Genomic DNA, 19,808 nt, shown 5'->3' with positions numbered 1-19,808 from the left:
AGGCAAAATTAAAGCAAGAAATGATTTGCTTATGATGATTTTGACCATGACAATTTATTATGATATAATTTTCTCCATGAAGGAGACATTTATCATATGAATGGTGTGACAAAAGATTTTGTAGTACAAACGTCGTTAAGAGTTCCGAAAAAATTAATTTGTTACTACCCAGATGAATAAAAAATTTCACGACATTGATATTGTAAAGTCTCAAAAGAAACTTTTTGAGTTTCAAATGTATAAGTCAAAGTGGTTGGCATATTAAGACTTTAAATGAAAGGAATATTGAATATTTTTATACTTTTATAATCATAACGGGTAAATATGAAAGATTACCCAATTTTCTTTCTATTTTTACTACATAAATATAAGCATGATGATGGAATCATATGTCAAAATTAAATTAGAGATTTACTAAAATAAATATTAGTTGGCATGACCGGTTGACCATCTCGATTCAATTATGATGCGAAAAATTAATTGAAAATTATATTGGCATATATTGAAAAAATATAAGATTCTTCAAGAATTCTCTTGTGATGCTTATTCTCATGATATACCAGTTAAAGTTGAGATTGAATCCCTTGATTTTTGGAACTAATAAAAGGTGATAAAATATATGGGCCCATGACAGGTGACCATTTACTATTATATGATTTTAATAGATGTATATATTCTATGATCACATGTGCATTTATTATCAACTTGCAGCTTGGCTTTTGTAAGATTGATTGCTCAAATTATTAGAGCACGGTTCCAAAATATAAATTATGATTATTTATCTTGATAATACTGGTTTAAATCCAAGTTGGTTTAGCAGAAATTGTATGCCTCCAATTATAGCTAAATCATTAGTTATGAGAACAAAACTGCCAAAATAAAATTTGGTACGTGATGTATTATTTAATATACAACAGTACTTGTATGCATCTAGCCAAGTTATGATAAATTCTCCCTATCACAATTGGTTCAGGGTCAAGAACCAAATAATTTCTATCTAGAAATATGAATGTGCTATATGATTTAATTGTTCCACCACAATGCACAAAGATGGATCTCCAAATAAGGCTAGGGATATGTGTTGGTGATCCCAACAATAGGGGAAGAAAATGGGCAGCTGAAAAAGTAATGCATATAATGAATTATTATGAGTACATCTAGATCCTCGTACGAGAAAATATGAACTTGAAGTTCAAGTGATAATTCATTTGAAAAATATTGCCAGGCGTATTTGCTGACCTAAAACTAAATGTCATATTCGGCTGCTAATGCTCCAAATAAAATAAAGTTCATAATGAATAGAGTCTATGACATGTATGGAGCATAATAGACTAATCGGTTCCAAAGATAAAATTCCTTGAAGAAGGAGAGGAGCAAATGTTCAAAATGGTCATAATAAGGAGGCAAATGCTCTAGAAGAGCATCACGACATAACACTTCATAAGACCTCATGGGAGAGGCTCAGATACCTGAAAATAAGAGATCTCAATAAGTTATGTCTTTATTGGGTAATAATATAACCGATATAAAATGATCGTCGGCGATATTGTTAATATAATGTAGCGCTCAATATTATTAATATTGACGAGGATCTTGAGCTCAAATCTGTCATGAAATTTGGACAGATAAATAATTGGCCAAATGAAAAATATGCAATGAAAATTGATTTCACCTGAAAAATGTGAAGTTGGACGGAGAGTCCCAATACCTGAAAGTATAAAGCCAATGGAGGTATAAATGTGTTCTTATGCGAAAAGTTCAAGTAGATAGACATAAAGACGACTTGTGGCACAAGAAAATTAGTAAATATCCTCACATTGATTATATGGAGACATGTTCTCTTATGGTAGATGTAGTCATTTCAAGTTTTAATCTGGCAATACATAAAAAACTTGATATGCGTATAATGAAAATCATTGAAGGATTTAAATTGTTCTGAAGATTATTAATGTTTCCAAGAAATTTATTAAATAAAGCTTCAAAATCCTTATACGGATTGAAACAATCAGGGCGCATGTGGTATAATCGCTTATGTGAGTACCTGTTGAAAGAAGGGTACAAGAATGATTCAATTTGTCTTTACGTCTTTATAAAAAAATCTGGATCTAATTTTGTTATAATCGCCGTGTATGTTGATGATTTAAATATCATTGAAACTCCTGGGAGCTTCCTAAAGCAGTAGATTGTTTAAAGAAAGAATTTGAAATGAAAGGATCTTGGAAAGACAAAATTTTATCTTGGTCTACAAATTGAGTATATGAAAGATGGAATTTTTGTCCATCAATCAGCATACACTAAAAAGATTTTAAAGCGATTCTATATGGATAAAGTACATCCATTGAGTACCCCGATGGTTATGAGATCACTCGACATAAATAAAGATCCATTCTGACCTTATAAAAATAATGAAGAGTTTCTTGGTCCTGAAGTACCATATCTTAGTGCAATTGGTGCACTAATGTATCTTGCTAAGACTACAAGACCTGACATAACTTTTTCAGTTAATGTCTTAGCAAGATATAGCTCTGCTCCTACAATGAGATATTGGAATGGAAATATTGCGGTATCTAAAAGGGACAACCGATATAGGCTTATTTCATGGCAATGATTGCAATCCCGATCTTGTTGGTTATGCCGATACTGGGTATTCTCGATTTCCAACATGCTATGTGTTTACATGTGGAGGCATTGCCATATCTTGGCGATCGACTAAGCAATTAATCGTGGCTACTTCATCTAATCATGATGAGATAATTGTTATTCATGAAGGAAGTCGAGAATGGGTATGGTTGAGGTCTATAATACATCTTATTAGAGACAAATGTGGTTTGAAGTGTGACAAACTACCCACAATTTTGTATGAAGACAATGTAACATGCATAGCCCAATTGAAGGGAGGATTCAAAAAAGGAGATAGGACAAAACACATTTCACCAAAGTTATTTTTCACACGTGATCTTCAAAAGAATGATGATATCAATGTGCAACAGATTCGTTCAAGTGATAATATGGCTGATTTGTTCACCAAATCTCTACTGACGTCAACCTTCAAAAAATTAGTGTACAAGATTGGGATGTGAAGGCTCAAAGGATGTGAATTGATGCTCTCATCAGGGGGGATTAATACGCGTTGTACTCTTTTTTCCCTTACAAGATTTTGTCCTATTGGGTTTTCCTTGAAGGTTTTTAACGAGGCAACTAAAAGGTGTATTTCTAAACATGTGTACTCTTTTTGCTTCACTGGGATTTTTTTCCAATAGGTTTTAATGAGGCACATTATCTATGGACATCCAAGGGGGAGTGTTATAAGAAAATCAAATTATGGTGGATGTCTACTCTTCCTCTATGATCTTCTCAAATGCTTAATGACATATTCAATGACATATTTCTATGCTCAATGACATATTCGATGAAATATTTTTCTTCACTTTTCATGCCTATATAAAGGCCTTGTAATAGATAGGAAGAAACACACAATTGAAGAAGAAATAAGAATCTCTCATCTCTTTCTCTCTATATCTCTTAGCTTGTTTTTTCTTCTTATTGCTTTTATTTCAGAACACTTTACACCTTTATTTACCTATTTTTTTAATTTTACCTTACGAAGATAAGTGGGGACTGAAGCTAATGCTAATTGTCTCTATCAAATATGCTACCCAATTCCAATCCTGTCACACTGATCCACCACTTTGCACAAAATCTTTCTTTATAATGGAAGGGAACCAGAAATAGCTTCAGTGACAGCAAAGAAAATTAAGCAAGTTTAGTGGTTATTAGAGCAAGCTTGACTTACGCTAATGAAAAATCTTTCAACTTGTTATAATTTGTAAAGAGAGCCAATTAGCTCCCTGGTTTTCAATACTTTTTTGACATTTGACTCCAGGTGCAGTAATTAGTAATTACTATGATCATAAATTCATTTCTAGGAGTAAATACTTTTGTTGTACTATCATCATCAATTCAACGATTACATGAAAATGGGGCAAATAAAAATCAAGGTGTCATCAAATGATGATTATCTCTTTGATCTAAGGCTTCGAAAAATACAAGGTGTAATTCTTTTCAAACTCTCATAAGTTAGTAATAAGAAAATCAGGATATAGATATGGTGGATATTTTAAAGCAAGAAAATTGCAAAAGACATTGTAGAGCCCCTTTTTTCCTCCAATGACCGCATAATACCAGAACAAAAAACAGCAAGGAGGAAAAAAGCTGACCCTCCGAAAACCCGAGCATGAAAATTTAACTACCTGCTTGAGTAATGTAGTATGGATTTAGGATCCAATGAGAGTATTTTGCATCCTTTGATTTCTCATTTCTTCTAAAACTGAATAAGCATCAATAGACTACATTATTTGAGGCAAAACTATTTCATATGCTGCACAAAAAATTTACTAAACTGAGTACTGTCTGCTATTGATCTCAGGGTAGATTTGCATTATACTTTGCTATAGGAAAAGAAATGTAGTCCAAACACTAACACCGAACGAACCTGTACATATTGCAGATCTCGTGAATCTTTCTGCTAGTATCTCACAAACTAACTATTCTAACTTTCTAGCAGCATGGTAAAGTTCCAAATAATCAAGAGCAGGTCGGTTCCAAGACCAATCTTGTTCCATGACCTGCTTGCATAAAGAGTTGAACCAATCCCGACCATCATACCAAGCAGACAGCGCTCTGAAACAGAGAACCGTAAATGAGTCCTTACATATTAGCAAAGCAAGGAGAAGGGGGACGAAGCATGCGTCTTTGCATGTGCATGGGATAGAAGAAAAAAAAAAGGCACGGTGTGAAGAGAAAAATAATATCTCCACCTTTCCCAACATTCAAGCAGTTACTAAGTGGCAATTCGCTCCAAGTTCGCTATTTATTGTCATTTCCAATAACATGCTCATCAAAGTTTGTTTCTCCAATTTCTACATTTGAGCAGTTTTATTTTCACAACCAGCAACTAATTCACAGCAAATTTACTTCCCCCATCCCTCCCCGTAAAAAGGATTATAATAACAAATGATCTCAAGGATGAAACGACAAAAGAAAATGAGAAGTAAACCGCCAAACTAATGTATTCCCATAAAAGAAATCTAGCACCACAACCACCAAGGCTAGTGTAGGATGGTTCCACCATGCATGTCAAGGAGCTTTCCTAGGTCAGTTCTTTTGATGGAAGTTCAGCTCTGGGACGCTTATGATCTAAATAGTCCGCAGTGGAAGATCCACCATTGCAACGATGACTGGGCTTCAAATATTTTCTTTAAATATGCCATAGGGATGCAAAGATAGCATAAATTGGGTGGAAGATCCTTTCATAACTAGCTGGATATCGCTTAGGTTTAAGATGGTTTGTGCTGCTCTTCTTTCTCCATCCAGGAACATTGAGAAGGGGCACTAGGATGGTGGCTTTGGTGGAGTGTCTTCAGTTGGGAGGAGGAAGAGAGTAAAAGCTGAAGGCCACAGGGCATTTACAAGAGAAAACTGAGAAGCCTAAATACATTTAGTAGAACAAATGAAATGCAGTAGAAGGGATCCAGAGAGGCCCTTGATGCACCCTAGAATGTATCTAACCATAGCATCTAAGTGTAAAAGACTCTAAGCATCCGACCCAAAACATTAAGGCAATGGGTGGAGTAGCCCAGGACATTATAAACGCTCTTTGAAAACCCTTCACAACTGATGAGGGACAAGTGTATTCTCTAATAGTCCCCCACATGTGTAACCTGGTTCTTGGGTTTATGTGTGCACTGAAGATTTCTTTTTCTTTTTTTTTTTTAGGGTTGGGGGGGGGCTGAAGAGGTGGCTCAACAGAAGTGGGCCTAAAGTACTGGTCAGGCCCAACAGACTAATTAGTGAGCCAGAAGAACTATTAGTGGCTCGATGGAGTTTTCAGAGCAATAGAACAGGAGGAGAAAATTAAGCGGTTGTACAACATGTTTACCAAAATTTGGCACTGATAGCATGTCTTCGGCCTACTCAACCGCAAAAGATAGTTCATGAGGTGAGGATTGCTCAAGATCGTAAGAAGACAACAGCTCATTTCCTCTACCAAATGGACACTTTACCCAATATTAGGTAAATCAAAAATAGGAACGTGTGCGGCTCGGAAATCTGAGCATCCAACACAAAAGCTTAAGGCAAAGGATGGAGCGGTCCAGGACATTATAAACCCTTCTGGAAAACCTTACACAATATATGAAGGACAAAGTGTATTCTCTAACACTAAGATAGGGGAGAATTACTAATAGCATATTCCTCTTGGGACTTCAACAGGAAACAATTGGTTATTTTCAGGACAAAACAAAATCAGAATAATTTTTTTGGTCCTTTCTCTGGTTAAAAAGCTGCTTCCTCGTTCTCTTATAAGCAAGCATAAGAAAATGGAAATTCTCAAACTGTAAACAGATTACCCAGATTGCTATCCCTTTCCCTGTTTCAGTAGCCCCTGTATTCCCTTTCCTCAAATTAGAATTTAAATAAAACTGAATTGATAAAAAATGCCAAGATCTCAGCAAGTTCCTGGAATTCTGTTAAGGCTGTCCTCACTCCTCACCTCTTAACGAAAAAATGTTAAGTTAGGAGGAAAAAGATCCTTAACAGTTGCACGTCTGTGTAGCTGAAAAAGAAATAGGGGCAAATAGTGCGGGACTTCAAAGAGTTCAGTTATTACTGTGTATGCCATCACATTTACCTCCCTTTCCTCTAAAACTGCAAAGACTTAAACGACATTAATTGAAAAGGCCAATATACTTGCCTATTCAGAGCATAATCAACTCCGGCAGCATCAGCTCCATCAAAGCTGAATCCATTTGGTTCAAGACCACACTGTTGTGCTCTCTCTTTGTCATGGTCAACATCAAATACAGTATCATAAAGTCCTAATATACAGAATGAAGAGGTTAAAACACTCATTCAGAAGCAAATGAATTGGGATCTGCTAAAATAATAATTAAGTCAATGGCATCAAAAGAAAATTCTAGCATGCGCAGACAAATATTTATCCTCGCACTTAATTCAAGAGAAAGTAATATGCTCCTGTGAATCCAATATACATCAAGTGAATTCACTACTAAAAGAGAAAAACTACAATTGAAAATTCTGATCCGTAGCATTACACAGATACAGTAGTAGTTGGTTTATTGGTGGCTTGCATACCATATATGAATATCTGCAGTTGCAATGCTACAAAGATTGGAACCTGTTCCGGTGTGTGACTGTGACCACCACATCAAAAAGCTTAAAGTGTTAGGGAGAACTGTTTTTTATTTATCGTCTTTTTTTTTTATAAGGAATTATTTTCTTTTTTTATTAAGTAATATATAATGAATTGTATTAAAATGTTTTCTCACGTGAGAGCCAGATTCTTTTTCTTTGGCCAAGCATGCAGAGATACCTTTTTATAATGGGTGGTAGTGAAACTTGAAACCCAAAACCTCTTTCTACTTTGCTAGTTGCTACCATGTTGAATTGTTAACTACCTCATCTTTAAAGCTTAAGTAGCCAAAAAAGGGACACTTTATTTATTTAATATGGCTTAACCGAATAAAAAATGGTCATTCATATATATGCCTCCAAAAATATGGTCGCATCATGAAAAAGTGAATGCTAAGGTCAAGAGAGAGAGAACCTTTGCTAGAAAAATTGAGTTGCTAAACCTTCATATCTAAATATACAGTGCAGGTGGCAGAGCGGTACTAAACAAGCTGCACATGGTAAGATATTCGAATTTCTAAAACTACAGTTCATAAGAAAAAGGTACCTCCAGTTTTACGCACAACTGGAATTGAACCATATCTCATCGCCGTAAGTTGTGTTAGTCCACATGGCTCAAATATTGAAGGGACTAGAATGAAATCAGCACCAGCATATATCTGCAATTGTATCAAATGTAATTATATAATAAGGGTAAGGTGTGAAGATAAAAAATATGCAACAAGCAAGGGAAGGAAAACAATACCAGGTGAGAAAGTGGCTCATCGTATGTTAGACAGAGCCGTGCACGGTCATTATATGTGGAGTGCAATTGATTTGCCAAATTAACAAAATCGTTTTGTATCCTAGGATCAGGAGCAGAACCAAGCAAGACCACCTGTCACAACTCTTTGTCAATGAAAGATCATAGCATCCTACTATAACAGACTTTCAAAAACAAGACTCCATTCAGAATAAAACTAGAGAGAACAAGCATGCGAGAAGAGGTATTCTCTGGCATCTTAGATCAGTTTCAATCTACAAATTGGATATGCCATCCAAAACCAAAAAGATTTAGAACAAAATATTATACTAGTTATTATCAGAACATATAACAACATTTTGACAAGCCACAAGCTTAAGATGAGTACATTCCCCCCTTCCCCAAGCAAAAGAAGGGGGAGCATCTGAAGAACTTAGGTATTTTAAGAAAAATACCTGTCCATTCCGTTCCAGGGTGCGCCAAATAGCATGTTTGATGAGGTGGATTCCTTTCTGGTGAGTTAAGCGGGTGATTATTCCTACCAAAGGAAGGTCGGCCTGTTTCAGTCCAAGTCTTTGCTGCAAAGCTTCCTTGGCTGCTGTTTTGCCTTCAACAACGTTTTCTGAGGTGTATGAAATCTGTAATTGCATGCATTCCAACAGTGCCACAACCATCAGACAAATAAAGATGACAAATGATTTAATTCCAAGAACTTAAAGCTACAAAGAATAAGCAAATATAATACTCCCTCTGTGCCAATCTAGAGCACAAGATTCTTGTCAAACAGGCCACGCTTAAAATTCTACAAATCACCTCTATATGGCCTTACACACAACAATAGGACAATATCTGGGTATCAAGGGGAGCAGCCTCCTTGTTCAGGCATCAGCTACTTAAAAATGAGGTAAAGATCCATAAAAGCTGAAATGTCTCTGCACTGGCAACCCAAACTTCCACTTCTCCTTTAAGAAAGCGAAGAAAGATCCACAGCTTATGACCCACCACAAGTACATACGGCGGATTCAATTATAGTTATTGCTCATGATAAAATATTTCCTGCATTTCCAACAGTTGTTTGTAGAGTATTGGGAGATACACAATCTTTCTTGCAAGCAAAAAAGTTAAGAAAGCTGTACCACTAAGCTTCTTCTTTTTTGTGACTAGATATCCTTTCATTCCTCAATTGACCAATAATCAGTTAAGGTGACATCTTCAGGGTGGAGGCCATTTTCAAGAACTGCAGTTGACAGTTTATATGCAGAGAAAGAAAGGGGGAAGAAGAGAATTTGGAGACTTAAATCCAACTAAATTGCACTCCTGAGATAGTTTTATCGATATAGAGCAATTAAAGGGCAAAAACCTTTTTTCCCACCAAACTAAAGCAGACAATCTAGCAAGTTGTTCGAATAAATTTATCACAAAATCTAGGAGTTCAGCACGTGAAATTCACAAAATAGCATGAACTTTTTCAAATGTGGGCACTTGTAGGTAATATAATAATTGAGAAAAGCAGAGACAACTTACCGGAATGAACTTATCGTTCAACGGGTCCCAAATATCTGGGTCAATCCCGTTCACTATACCATGGAACTTGTAAAGGTGAGGTGCAATTACAGGGTTTCCAGACACCTCCTTTGAGTAAGTTGGTGAAACCTGCATGTAAATCCTGTTAGGATAGAGTTTTACCTTCCATTGAAAACCTTTTCAGTTTTGCTACAACCAAAGAAGAATGTTAATTTTTATTTTTTTTTAAATCAAGCCAAAAGGGAAGTATACTTGAAGCCCTTAACACTTTTTCTGTCTATGCTTCAAGAACATGTACTTGTGTAGCTTCCTTAGAATTTGTCTGTTCTTACTTTACCTCCAACAGCATCCATAGCTTTAGGCCATTAGGCAATCTTTGCCTGTTATACTAGTGTCTGAAAGCAGCAAATAATGCCTTTTTTCCTAGAGGGTATTTTACAATCTTCTTCCGAAAAATGAGAAGGCAAAACAAACATAAAACAAATATGAAGCCTGATAAAATGATGACCATTGTCGTCGGGAACTCAAATCCAAAACTTTTGCCTAGCAAGTATCGAAAGAGGCCGTCGGTTAATGCATAGCACCATTTTTCAAGAGTCGACAGCATAAAGCACAAACAGCTATCTATAAGGTATAGGAAATAGAGGCACTTACTGTTGTAGCTTTGTCTGCATAAGTCATTGCTTTCCCAATGAGATCTGCACCAAATTCAAGATTGTGTATTGTGAAGACAATACGAGACTTGCTTAGACCATAGTGTGTATATTGTTCCTTAAAGAGCCACGCAACAGGAGCACTAGACCAATCATGGCAATGGATGATATCCTGCCGGACAAGTGAACAGTAAGAACACGAGCAAATAAAATCTAATTAACAAAAGAATATATCATTTCGGCATGAAAATTGAAATTCTTATTTTTGGTGCTCAAAAGCTCTTGTTTATTGTAGCAAACAGTAAGACATAGGGAGAAAATTACAGAAAGAGAAAAGTAGTACACACTCCATCCCACTTTAGATGTCCAAAGTTGAATTCGAGTTCAAAATGTCCAATTCTGCATCTTGAGACTGATTCACCTTAAAGCTTAAATTTTGGAAAGTAATAGTTGATATTATTAAACTATGATAGAAATGGTATCAAATAATCAGGCTTTTCGGTTATAAAAGACCAAGGACATTATGAATAATTTCTTTGTCAAATTTCAAAATTCTGATCCTCAAAAGTCAACTTAAGAAGTTAATTTGGGACCAAGGAAACATGTTGCAGACCCAATTAATCCAACAACTTCAGTGGTGATACGTATTGGCAATTTGCAGCTTTCACTACCATAAAAGCTCTAACCTGAGGCGGTTCCAATAGATATCTGCAATCAACTTGCCTCTTTCAGATATTATTTATAGCTTTACTATCTAAAGAATTTTACAAGGTGTTTTGAACAATGAAGAAGATTTGGAGAGATAATCCTCTTAGCATACCTTGGACGATATGGAAAGAAAGAAATAATAGGTGTTTTGAAGGCAAGGAGGAGCAGCTGCAATATATGAAATATAGTTGTTTGCATTATTTGTACTATTGGAAAGATGGAAATGTTGTTATGAATTTTCATAATATGCTGGATATGCTAGACCGCTTAGGATTTTAATGTTTTTAAGCCAGCACTATCTCTGTATTTTCACAGTATCAACTTGATACTGTTTTCAATAAAATCTTCACCTTATTAAAAAAACAATAACATGGGTACAGAAACAAGAATCAAGAAAATGAGTTCTCTGAATTAGCATATTGATAAATTCTGGAACATACCGGATGAAATCCACCTTGCAGAAGAAACTCCAAAGCCGCGTGACAAAAGAAACCAAATCTTTCACCATCATTATTACAACCATATACACACCCCTTCCAAAATAACCTAAAACAGTAATGATGAAGCATTAAACTTATGAAGCCAGCGAAAGTGCCTAATTTACTTATGCTCAATCAATAAAATAAACAGGCGCACTGATCCTTTAAGGAATTAACTTGATGGAATCAAGGACTATATTCTAGTAGTAGGTGCAAAAGGTAGAATTGCACATACCATTAGAATTGCATGACATAATTTTAATAGGGTTCTAGGTCTAGCATATACATGTTTTTACCCTAATTATATCTAGCATATACAAGACTATAAGGAATCTTCTGTAAAGGGAGAAAATCGGTGCAAGTCACAAAGTTTTTCTCTTTTGCATCAATTTTTAAGAAGAGAAAGAAAGGAAGAAGGAAGTGATAAAGTCGTAGACAAAAGCTTAAGTTTGATTCCATTCCGAAGTGAGTAGAAACAGAGGGAAAGAAGACATCTTTCAATGGAATTTTTTGTAAAACAACAAGACCTCCGACTTGTGGATGAACTTCTTAAAATAAGTGAATAGGAAGATTTTAACCAGGCCACCCAACAAAAATACCCACATAGTGAAAGAAGACAGATTTTTTAATAAAGTAATAAGATTTTATTGAAATGTTAACGCAAAACGACACCCGTATACAAGAAGAATACCAAAAAATGGCCTTTTTCTTTTCTTGGGGGGTGGGTGGTGTGTATAACTATAAATTCTACAAATAAGTCAGCACAACAAGTAAAACAGTTGGGATCCTACAATTTTTTACTGCCTTTCAATCATTTGGATCTTTCTTCAGATCCTTTTCTTTTAAATGGTGCATGCCTGTATCTGGTTTTTTATTTTTGTACCATTGGGCCATTCTCCGTTTTCCTTTTTAGAGGGTTACCTGTCTATGTGTTGCATACTTTTAAGTGCAATTTCTAATATAATTCTACATCACTGATCCATAAAGAATAAAACGATGTCATGTAATAAACAATTTATCTAGCACATACAACTTCAGTTAGTTCATGATCACACAAAAAATGTCAGTTAGTTTCCTTAGCTGTAATTGAACTCCTTCCTTTGTATGTGGAAACTGGAAAGACAGAGAGAAAAAGTAGCAACGAAAGCTCATAAACCATGACTCAAGAAGGAAATTGTTTGCTCTCTCTCTCTTTTTTTTTTTTTGATAAAGGACTTCAAGAAGTAAATAAAACTTTTGGGGGAGGGAAGAAGGAATGAAATAGGAGACAAACACTGCATGTTGATAAGTTCTCACAGTCGTAAAACACTTAGTTAAATATTTGAAGTTTATGTGTTCCCTAAATGAAATCTCTTTTTTCCTGAAGCAGTTTTCTAATATTATTTGCTGTTGAATTGCAGCCGCCATCTCCGCAGTTGTTGGTCTTTCTGGAAATGAGAACAAGGGTTCATTTGAAAAGAAAGCTTTAGGGGGACACGAGTGTAACTTTTCTATTTTTTTTTTGCGAGATAACAAAAGAGAGTAGATAAAGGAGTTTGATTTGCAGTTCATCTTGGGAGTGCCTTTAGAGTGCATTGTACTTCCCTCTTTACTTCACAATTAGTAACCGCCTTACAAAAGTTGACTATAAATTTCGTCCATTTTTTTCTGATTAAACAAAAACATCACATAAGTAGCCCTTGTGCATATAAGTTAAGAGCATAATCAGCATACCCGTTTTGAGGCTCCAAAAAGTAGACGGAGACACCTTCCACCTTCCCAAACCATACTTTTATTTCAGTCCCACCCCAAAAGTAGCTTTTGTGAAACTGAAAGTCCTTCACCTAATAAGAATTCGTAGCAACATGGCATTATATTACTGAAAGTATGTTGATACATTTAAAACTCAAATGGTTTATAGCTTTTTTTTTTATAAGGTAAAGTGAATTGTTTATTGCAATCATGTTTGAACATTCTCGTGAATCATGAAGCATCTAGACTTGTACTTTTACCAGATCTGCAAGAATGGGAGATAATAGCTGCCACACATTTACAAGTAGTTGACAGGAGGACCGAGGCTTCTATATTTCATTTTTAGTAACAAAATATTGAAGCAAAAAGGTAGCTATTGTAAGTGCCAATGAGAAGCCTTCTTGGGTTGCAGACATAGTGTGTGGAAGTGGAATGAAGAATAAATAGCAGACTTGGTAATGAAGAATATTCAAGCTTACCTGATTCATCTTCAAACAGTCATACTTAGGTAAGATGATATCCACATTATGGTTTAAATCTTGAACTGCACGGGAAAGACTAGTAACAACATCACCAAGGCCTCCCACCTGCAAAAACAACGTATGACAACTTAACAGCTGTTACCACATACCAAATCAGGGAATAGAATCACTCCTTTTAATAGGTAAATGAACAGGTATGTGTTGAATATATTCAAAGTACCTCAATGATATCTCAGTTTTCTTCTTTTTATTCCTAATCCGACGTATACAACATTACTTAAACCACTGTCTCTACTAAACTAGGTGATGCTTTTTTCTGATTGTGATCATCCGAGAATGATATCCACTTCCCTAATAGGAAAACTTTGTTCATTTTCTTTCAAATTTAAAGTCAAAAAGTAATACTACAAGGCCAGTTTATCCTTTCAAATTCACTTTACAATTCTCAATAGACTCACTTTTCTCTCCTTCAAATACTAAACAATAAACATTGGCTCTAAGCTAAACAACCATAAAAGTCACAACTCACAAGAGGATCATTTCTTTTAAAATGGAACGTATTTATTTGACTAACTGTTTGCTGTGTAACTGCCCAAACATCTAGTGTAGCTGGTTATCATCAAAGCAAAAGCTTCTTTTGCAACAAGAGATGTATCAAAGCCCATATCCCCCTTTTGTTATCATCAGCACTTTATCTCTCTTCAGATCTTGAATTGCAGTGAAGAAGGATCAATTAAAGCACAAAGGTCTAATATTTTAGCGTAAACGGTAAACCAAAAGTTGGAATCACCCAAGTGTACCTTTGCAATAGGTGCCATTTCGACAGAAATATGAACGATATGCATCGGAGGTTCTTTTGCGACTCCTCCAAACACAGGTATGTGATAGTCCATTCCACTTTTATTGTCAAAAATTCCACCATCTTCTCTCTCAGAGAATACAAAATCCATCATATGTGCATCCAATGGAACCTTCACTGCAACACCAGTAGCCAGATGAAAAGAGAAGAGAGAACATGTTTTTCGGATAAAACTAGTATTTATTCAGCAAAACAGTGATATTTATATATTTATATGTATAATCATATCTTAACATTCATCAGTTGTTCAAACTATATATATTCAGCATCAATGCATCAGACTTAAATTACTTTCTCTACTTCTTAGAATACTAAGGTCTTGGATCCCATGTTTGCATTCTAGCTAACAGGTACAGAGAGAACTTTATTTGTTTAGTAAAATAGAGAAATATACGCAAGAAAGTGCAACTCAAATTCTATTTTTTTTAACATTAAAGATACTAGTGATTCTAAACTGACATCAGATTACGTGAAAACTAACCAGTTGCTTTGACATGGGTGCCATTTTCAGCAGGCAACATTTTTTGAGGCGGCAATGGACCCAGGCGGTGAGTCCAACGATTGAATGAACATCTGAACCAAATTTCAGGTTTACCATTAAGTACTGTATTGGCGGGATTATAGTAAACTGTGACGCTGCTTCCAGCTTGGACATCAAGAGGCTCAGTGTACACTATGTGCTTCTGAGACAATAAAAATGATTTCATAGTCCTTTCCTTTGTTTCAGCTTTCATACGTGCTGCTTTTTCAGCCTGGAAGTGAGAGATCATAAAACAATAGATGGAAACATACATGAGAGGTAAGCAATGGAATTCAGTAATGAGGATTTCCAAATTTGACCCATCAAATCCACTTCACTAGCTTTAACCTTGAGTGGGATATTACAACCAACCTTAGCACGCATAGCCTCTTCTCTAAGCCTTCTCTCCTCCTGAAGTGCCTTGAAGATCTGAAGTTCTTCCTCAACCCAATATAATTCCTCCGGAATGTGCTTGGGGACAATGGCATGGAAGTCTTGGCGATGATTGTTATCATATGCAATGGCATGCTTGGGTGGACCATCAGCAAAAACCCAATCCAAGACAAGTGCCCGATCAGGGATGACAACTACAGAAAAATACATTCCTCAGATGAGTGTAGCCTAATACTTGAAAGGAAGAAAGAAAGAAAGAAAGAAAGAAAGAGAACAACAAAAGTGCAATTGTGTAAACTCATGTTAGGTCAATACATTGAAAAGCTTGTATAGAGTCTTACTTTTCAGACGAAACCTGTTACAGATCACAATCAAAATGCTCCGTGGACATGGTAACCCAGTTTTCTTGTTACAAATCACAATGCGCTTACAACTGCATAAGATGCTAATTCCATTTCAAGCTTATATCACAGATATCCAGAATTTATTCTAACCCATATGTTGGGTCTTATATCATCTTTACCTTCACTTTACCATGAGGGAAAAACTGAGAAGAACTATTACATTGTAAAGATAACAAGTATCAACTTCTGATGTGAAAGATTAACTATTGGCTGTCAGTTGTCAGTCTAGTGGCCAACCTAGGGTTGCATGGTAACTACATCATATTTTAGATGGATTAAAAAGTAATGTAGTGTTAAAACAATAAACATAGCAAATGGTCACATTGGCAAGGTACAAAAATACAAGTTCATTCCCGATAGTCGAAAACATACTCTGAAAACACAGGAAAATTCATCAGGTTTCGCTCATGGATTAGATCTATGTGCATTATGTGAAGCAATAATGTTGAACTAATCCACTAAATGCAGGAAAACTGGCACAGAACTGAGGACTCACATATTAAAGAGAAATAATCTATTACAGAAGCGATCAACCCTTGCCTCCGCCAAGGAAAGAAAGAATAGAAGAAAGCTAAACAAAAGAGTGGGCATCACAATCATGTGCAGGGAAATTAGTAAATTCCAACAAATACGTGTTTAAACCAAATCACAAAATTTATCTAGAGGAGTTAAATGCTAACTATGCATTTTCCTAAAAGAAATTGAAACGAAAATACTGGGTATGTTGTTGTTGTTGTAAATTGAAACAAAAAGGCGTTCCCACCACAAATGGCCTCCAATTGTAGGTTTGACTACGGAATTGCATGCATGTGAAGAAATTAAATTATCTTTCTATAATTCATAATGAATACAAGTTACTTCACCATTCATGTGATAAGTTCATACTATCCAGATTTTGAACAAGCACATTCATATGAAACTCAGCACTGACTAAAAGAAGTGCAAGTAAGAGCATAAATATTTATATGTATCTATGTATGTATACACCCACTTACCCTCTGTATACCACCAATCACCATCTATTCTCTCAGATTTAACAAGCTTTTCAACGACAGACAAACCATCCTTCCAGTTGTTATATCCTCCATGGATCCACAAGTCCTTAGCATGGGAGAGAGGACCTGAACTTTTGTCATAGTATAACTTGACCTTCTCCTCACATTTAAATACACTTGGTTCTATATACCAGGTGATATCACGAGTCTTCGAGGCTTTTGCCATCAGTGCTTGCAATACTTCCCTTTTCTTTGCAACCTCTTCCTTTGCCTGTGATCTATCAACTTCAAGTGCAGCTTTCTCTGCTTCTATTCGCCTTTGTTCTTCTGCTAGTCTTTCTCTTTCAGCTTGTTCTTTAGCAAGTTTCTCCTGTTCTCTCCGTTTCTCCTCGAGCAAGAAATTTTCAAAATCAAGAATTTGCATACCACCTTCCACAGTTATACTGAAATCATTATTATCATTGTTGTCGTAGACATCTTTTCCATTAAAAAACACAAAATCAATCTTGTATGCTTCCTTGGGGACGTGGATCTTGCAAGACCACCAATCTCCATTGAGACGAGTCTCAGTTAGTGTTGTAGTAAAAGATCTCCAGCGCCAGTCATTAAAAGCTCCCATAATCAAGAGATCATGCTCATTATTCAAAGTGGAAAGACTCCGGTTAAGGAATATCTCGACATCTTCATCGGGTTTTACAACCTCTGGGAAACAAAATAATCTGATTCCTTGCAACAAATTTTCCTCGGCAAGCCTTTCTATAGCCTGCCTACGTAGATTTGCTTCCATCTCCAATCTTAATTTAAGAGAAATATCTTCAGTCTCTAATGTTCCTACTGCTGATGGCTCATCCTCTTCAACTGAATCTGCTTTTAAGAAACTACTACTGTCTACGTCAGCGATCTCATTGCTTTCAGTAAATTCCACATCACTAGGCTTAGTCATTTCCAACAGCTCTCTTGCTAAGGGTCTCTCGTCTTCAACATCCCCAGCATCATTTTCTTTCAGTTTTTGTGGCTCATCCAACTCATCAACTTTATAACCTCCATAAGTATCCAGCTGCAATATCTCAGAAAGTGGTGTACCCAAAGCGTGGCTGCCCTTGCTACTGGCATTAGTATTTTCGGAGTAATCACCTTCACTTTGTTCTCTTCTTACAGAACCAATTTGAAAATCACTCTCTTCCGTTCTATTTGATTTATTTAAATCTACAGCACCCTCGTCATCATCGCCAGTTTCTCCACTTTCGACGAATTGAGTTGATCCACGAACAGGTGACAGACTTACTGATTTAGTGGCACCATTGAATTCATCTTCCTCCTCCTGAAACTTGCGGTCCTTTCCCACTTGTTTAGTGCCATCATCACTAGTTTCAACTTTTGCTTCCATCGTTTTGGGGTTGGAAATTTCAGATTCTTTGGATGATGAAGTACTTTGACTTTCTTTATCACCATTGCTCTTCTGATCCCTTCTTTGTGTGCTTGTCCCTGAAGGCGTCCTTGGCACAAACCCCTTTGGTGAAGAGCCTTGACTCCTAGGAGTTGAAATTTTTCTCTGTCTTCTTCTGGAGAAATCTACAGCATACAATCTTTACAATTAGTTTGAGCAATAGGTAGCATCAAAGAATAACTAATATTTACAACTAAATAACCATAGCAACTAACGCACTTGCACAAAATGGATATGAAACTCCAGCAACCATTCCATCGTTCCTCCATGAAGAAGACTGCATGAATTGTAACAGATATAAGAGAATTAACAACAAAAATTCTCCCATTGAAATTGTTTTATGAGTGGAAACCATAAATTAGAGCATACCACCATCACATCTAACTCTCAAGAACAATAACTATCAATCAACTGGAACCAGCAACACTAACATACACCAAGAACCAACAATTATGCAAATACTGATCATGATAAGTAACCACAAAGTGCCCAACTCCAAGACCCAAGAAAAATCCCAATCAAGATTCAATTTTGAGCTCAAATAACTCCATATATGAAAGTATTGATATTGAAATAGGAACGTATGAATACATGGGTGTACTCAAATTCTAAGAAACAGCAAAAGTAACAACTATATATGTATCCCCAAGTTAGTGCAAATGGACACACACACACACACACAAAATATATTCAGTGAGGAGAAATTGTACTGAACACACACACAAACAGACACACACACACACACACATGATATACAAAGTGAGAAGAGAAAGTTACTTGTACGGATAGACATGTGGTTCCATGAGGGACAAAACCAAGAAAAGGTTTGATGTTGAGGTGGGTTCTTTCAGTGGAGACACTATTGCTGTAACTCAATGGTCTTTGCAGTGGCAATGGAACATCCATGGCTGACCCCAAAAACAAAAGAATGTTCTTTGTACAATTACTCTTCACCACATGTGATGTGATCTCTCTTCTCCTTCGTCTACACACTATCTATTTCTCTTTTTCTCTCTAAATCTGTGCTGCAATTATAATATATGTGTTTGATTTGATGGGGTCTTTTAACACTTATTAAAATATCGAAAAAATCGAGTGACCAGTGTACTATAATGCTCTTTGAGATTCTGGACCTGTGATATAACCACTTGGAAGAGTCCTGCAAATTTCAGCCAGACGAGAGTTCTTTTGGTGTAGTACGGTATATTTTACTTAGGTTGTACCTGAATATCTAACGGTGGAAATTGTTTGGTTAGCTGTGAGAATGGTTGGCCACTTAGATATTGACACGTGGACTCGGAACCACAAGTATATTCTTTGATTTTTTTTCTTCATTTAAATATAAACTTTGTTTCTTGGAAACGAGCAAATAAGATGTGACAAAATGGGGACTATATGTCGTTATTAGATTACTATTATTTAATTCCTTTTACACTGCTATATCCGTTTTAATTTTTGTAATATATTTTATTTATCAGTTTGATCTAAAGCGATTGGCGTTTTTTTATATTTGAAAATAAATTTAGCTTTAAACTTTATATTTTACTCATTTACCCTTAGTAAGAAATTTTTATAGTCTCATGTACAGAGACGGAGGCAGAATTTAAAACTTAAGGGTTCAATATTTAAATTATTTTAATTTACTGGGTTCTAAATTGACAA

At 35.8% G+C, this 19,808-nt stretch overlaps 1 protein-coding gene across 8 annotated transcripts; it reads right to left on the bottom strand.

Moving 5' to 3' along the window:
• Positions 1–1,110: 1,110 nt before the first annotated feature.
• LOC107807810 (soluble starch synthase 3, chloroplastic/amyloplastic) lies at positions 1,111–19,371 on the bottom strand. 8 transcript variants are annotated; one of them, XR_012701393.1, is made up of 18 exons: positions 18,924–19,371; positions 18,366–18,423; positions 16,700–18,271; positions 15,280–15,494; positions 14,869–15,139; positions 14,329–14,504; positions 13,526–13,633; positions 13,029–13,138; positions 11,277–11,382; positions 10,130–10,300; positions 9,476–9,604; positions 8,407–8,589; positions 7,955–8,086; positions 7,757–7,868; positions 6,752–6,875; positions 4,493–4,680; positions 1,673–1,708; positions 1,111–1,469 (listed from the first exon to the last, which is right to left on the bottom strand). XR_012701393.1 is itself a non-coding variant. In XM_075234785.1 (16 exons), exons 1-16 carry the CDS (start codon positions 19,050–19,052, stop codon positions 4,545–4,547), a joined length of 3,732 nt encoding a protein of 1,243 aa, XP_075090886.1. In that variant the 5' UTR covers positions 19,053–19,371; the 3' UTR covers positions 4,294–4,544. The 8 variants fall into 8 exon arrangements, 2 of the variants coding, with proteins under 2 accessions (XP_075090886.1, XP_075090887.1); XR_012701392.1 differs by lacking the exons at positions 1,111–1,469; positions 1,673–1,708 and adding an exon at positions 4,294–4,378; XR_012701391.1 differs by lacking the exons at positions 1,111–1,469; positions 1,673–1,708 and adding an exon at positions 4,294–4,327.
• Between the last annotated feature and the right edge of the window lie 437 nt (positions 19,372–19,808).

The sequence above is a fragment of the Nicotiana tabacum genome, chromosome 17, assembly GCF_000715075.1.
Source record: "Nicotiana tabacum cultivar K326 chromosome 17, ASM71507v2, whole genome shotgun sequence".
Classification (NCBI taxonomy): domain Eukaryota; kingdom Viridiplantae; phylum Streptophyta; class Magnoliopsida; order Solanales; family Solanaceae; genus Nicotiana; species Nicotiana tabacum.
Note: the sequence above shows the minus strand (reverse complement) of the source record. Positions and strands in the feature narration are given on the sequence as shown.